This window comes from Pundamilia nyererei, unplaced genomic scaffold (genome assembly GCF_000239375.1).
Source record: "Pundamilia nyererei isolate P.nyererei 1_Seehausen unplaced genomic scaffold, PunNye1.0 scaffold00001, whole genome shotgun sequence".
NCBI classification, from domain to species: domain Eukaryota; kingdom Metazoa; phylum Chordata; class Actinopteri; order Cichliformes; family Cichlidae; genus Pundamilia; species Pundamilia nyererei.
Window position 1 is genome coordinate 4,522,936 of NW_005187402.1, and position 1,910 is coordinate 4,524,845.

General features: G+C 44.7%; 1 protein-coding gene across 4 annotated transcripts in view; it reads left to right on the forward strand.

Annotated features, from left to right (window-relative positions):
* The window catches only part of ints6l (integrator complex subunit 6 like), a 23,455-nt gene that overhangs the window by 5,882 nt on the left and 15,663 nt on the right, over nt 1–1,910 (forward strand). For 3 of the 4 annotated variants that reach the window (XR_311382.1, XM_005719491.1, XM_005719490.2), the window contains exon 3: nt 1,677–1,826. Coding sequence is in view for 3 of the 4 variants with exons in the window: in XM_005719491.1 (XP_005719548.1) it covers nt 1,677–1,826 (150 nt within the window). In the remaining variant the exon portion in view is untranslated. Of the gene's footprint in view, nt 1–1,676; nt 1,833–1,910 lie in introns of those variants that run through there. The other variant, XM_005719492.2, reaches the window with a different exon arrangement.

Sequence of the window (1,910 nt, forward strand, 5' to 3'; positions counted from 1 at the left end):
TGCTGCATCATCATCCGTCATCATTTCTGCTACACTGGCAGGGCTAGGGGCCAGGACTCTCCTCTTCGGGTTTTTGGGGGATGTTGCTAACTCCGGGTCCGATAACAGGCACCGCACCCGCAGTAGACGTGCTCGGTGTGAGGTCTCGCAGGCAAGCTATCAAATACGGCGCATTTCTCGGCTTTTAAAAAAACGTTATGCGTCGCCACGTGTTTCATCGGATTTGGGGTGCTACCTCCTTTGCACAGTATCACAGTATCAGCTTAAAGCACTTGTTGCAGGCTGCTGAGTTTGTATATTTTGCTGTGAAGTACAACCAGACTTTTGACCGCTTTGCCTTGGGCATTTTAATCTGTAGCTCTGCTCTAACAGAACGTACGTACCTGGACCCGCCTACTATCCTCGGAAACGTAAAATGATTGGCTAGAATCTAAAGTGTATCACAGCTCAGGAAAAAAAAGCACCGAAATAAAGCACCGAAATGTGCGCTGCTTTTTGGTTTGGTTACGCACCGGATACCGGTACTCATCCCTATTCACCACCAGTTATAGATTAAAACAATCCAAAACATGATTCTCACCCCCCCACCACTCAGAAGCACCCAGGTGCTGAAGTGCTTTTTCCTCATTCTAAAGTCTACCCTCAGCTTCATCCTGCTCTTCCTCTCTTTGTCTTTGTTGCTGTCCCCTCTTTTATTGCTTTCTTTGTGTGCCGAGGATTACGATAAAGGACAAGGTTATAGTGAACGGAGCTAGTCTGATCGCACAGTTACAGAAGCAATAAATTGTTGATGCAGAGGGAGAGAGAGATGAGGTTGGGTGGGAAGAAAATAGAAATATTCTGTAGTCTGAATTATTGAGTGCACACTAAGCCTTACACTTCTGTCAGGGATGATCGGTGTCTGGGTTACTTTGCTGCTAACCCTCTTGAGTGTTTTTAGTGAGGTTTTCTTGTATAACTGCCCAATATTCATCTAATGTCATTCACATAACAGTGTGCTGTGTAGAAATTCCATCTAAATCGTGGCTTTGGAGTCATATCTCATGTTAATCCAAAAATCTACCCACTGGCTTGATTCGAAGCATTCGTGTTCACCCCAGCAATTCAAGCTTCTTTTTTTTATTCTCTCTCTGTCTCTTCCCCTCCCTCTCCTAGCAAAGGAAGTGGTAAGCTTGCAGGTCATCCTTAGATTAAGCATGAATCTGCAGCGGTAAAGCACTTGACCCCGCTGGAGAAAAGTCCAAGTGCAGTTACACACTCACATCCTCTCTTAGCAGTATCTCTCTGTCACGGAGGACAGGCAGCGCTGGGAAGTGTATTTTTGGATGCTTGTCATGTATGAAATTAGACCTTTTCTGAAAGGCAACTTGCAGCTCAAACGTGGGTGTGAGTTTCAACAATGTTATCTTCTATTTCCAGAACTTCACATTACCTGATCAAATTTTATAGTTACAATTACGCCACGGTGCAAAGAGTCAGTGAAACGGAAACTCCTCTTACCAAAGGGTCAGTTTGAGCTTTTCAGTGAACACAATTTGTTTTTTTTGTTTTTTTTCTTATAATGACTTGATCTAACTATGTGTGGGTGTGAGTCTTTTTTGCAGAACAGTGACTTCAGACCTCCTTCGCTACTGCTTGTGCCTTTAACACATGTCTCTGCACTGCTTGTGTTTCAGGCCGGCTGGAAGGAGAACCATGCCACTTTCATGTGCGAGCTGAAGAATCTGCAGGCGTCCGGGCTCACAACATTAGGACACGCTCTTCGCACCGCCTTCGACCTGCTTAACCTCAACCGCCTCATCTCGGGAATCGACAACTACGGGCAGGTGTGAAAGGTTTCAGAGTTATTGAAACAGAACTTGTTTCATTGTTTGTTATGGATGTTAACACAACACTGCATAGTTATTTTT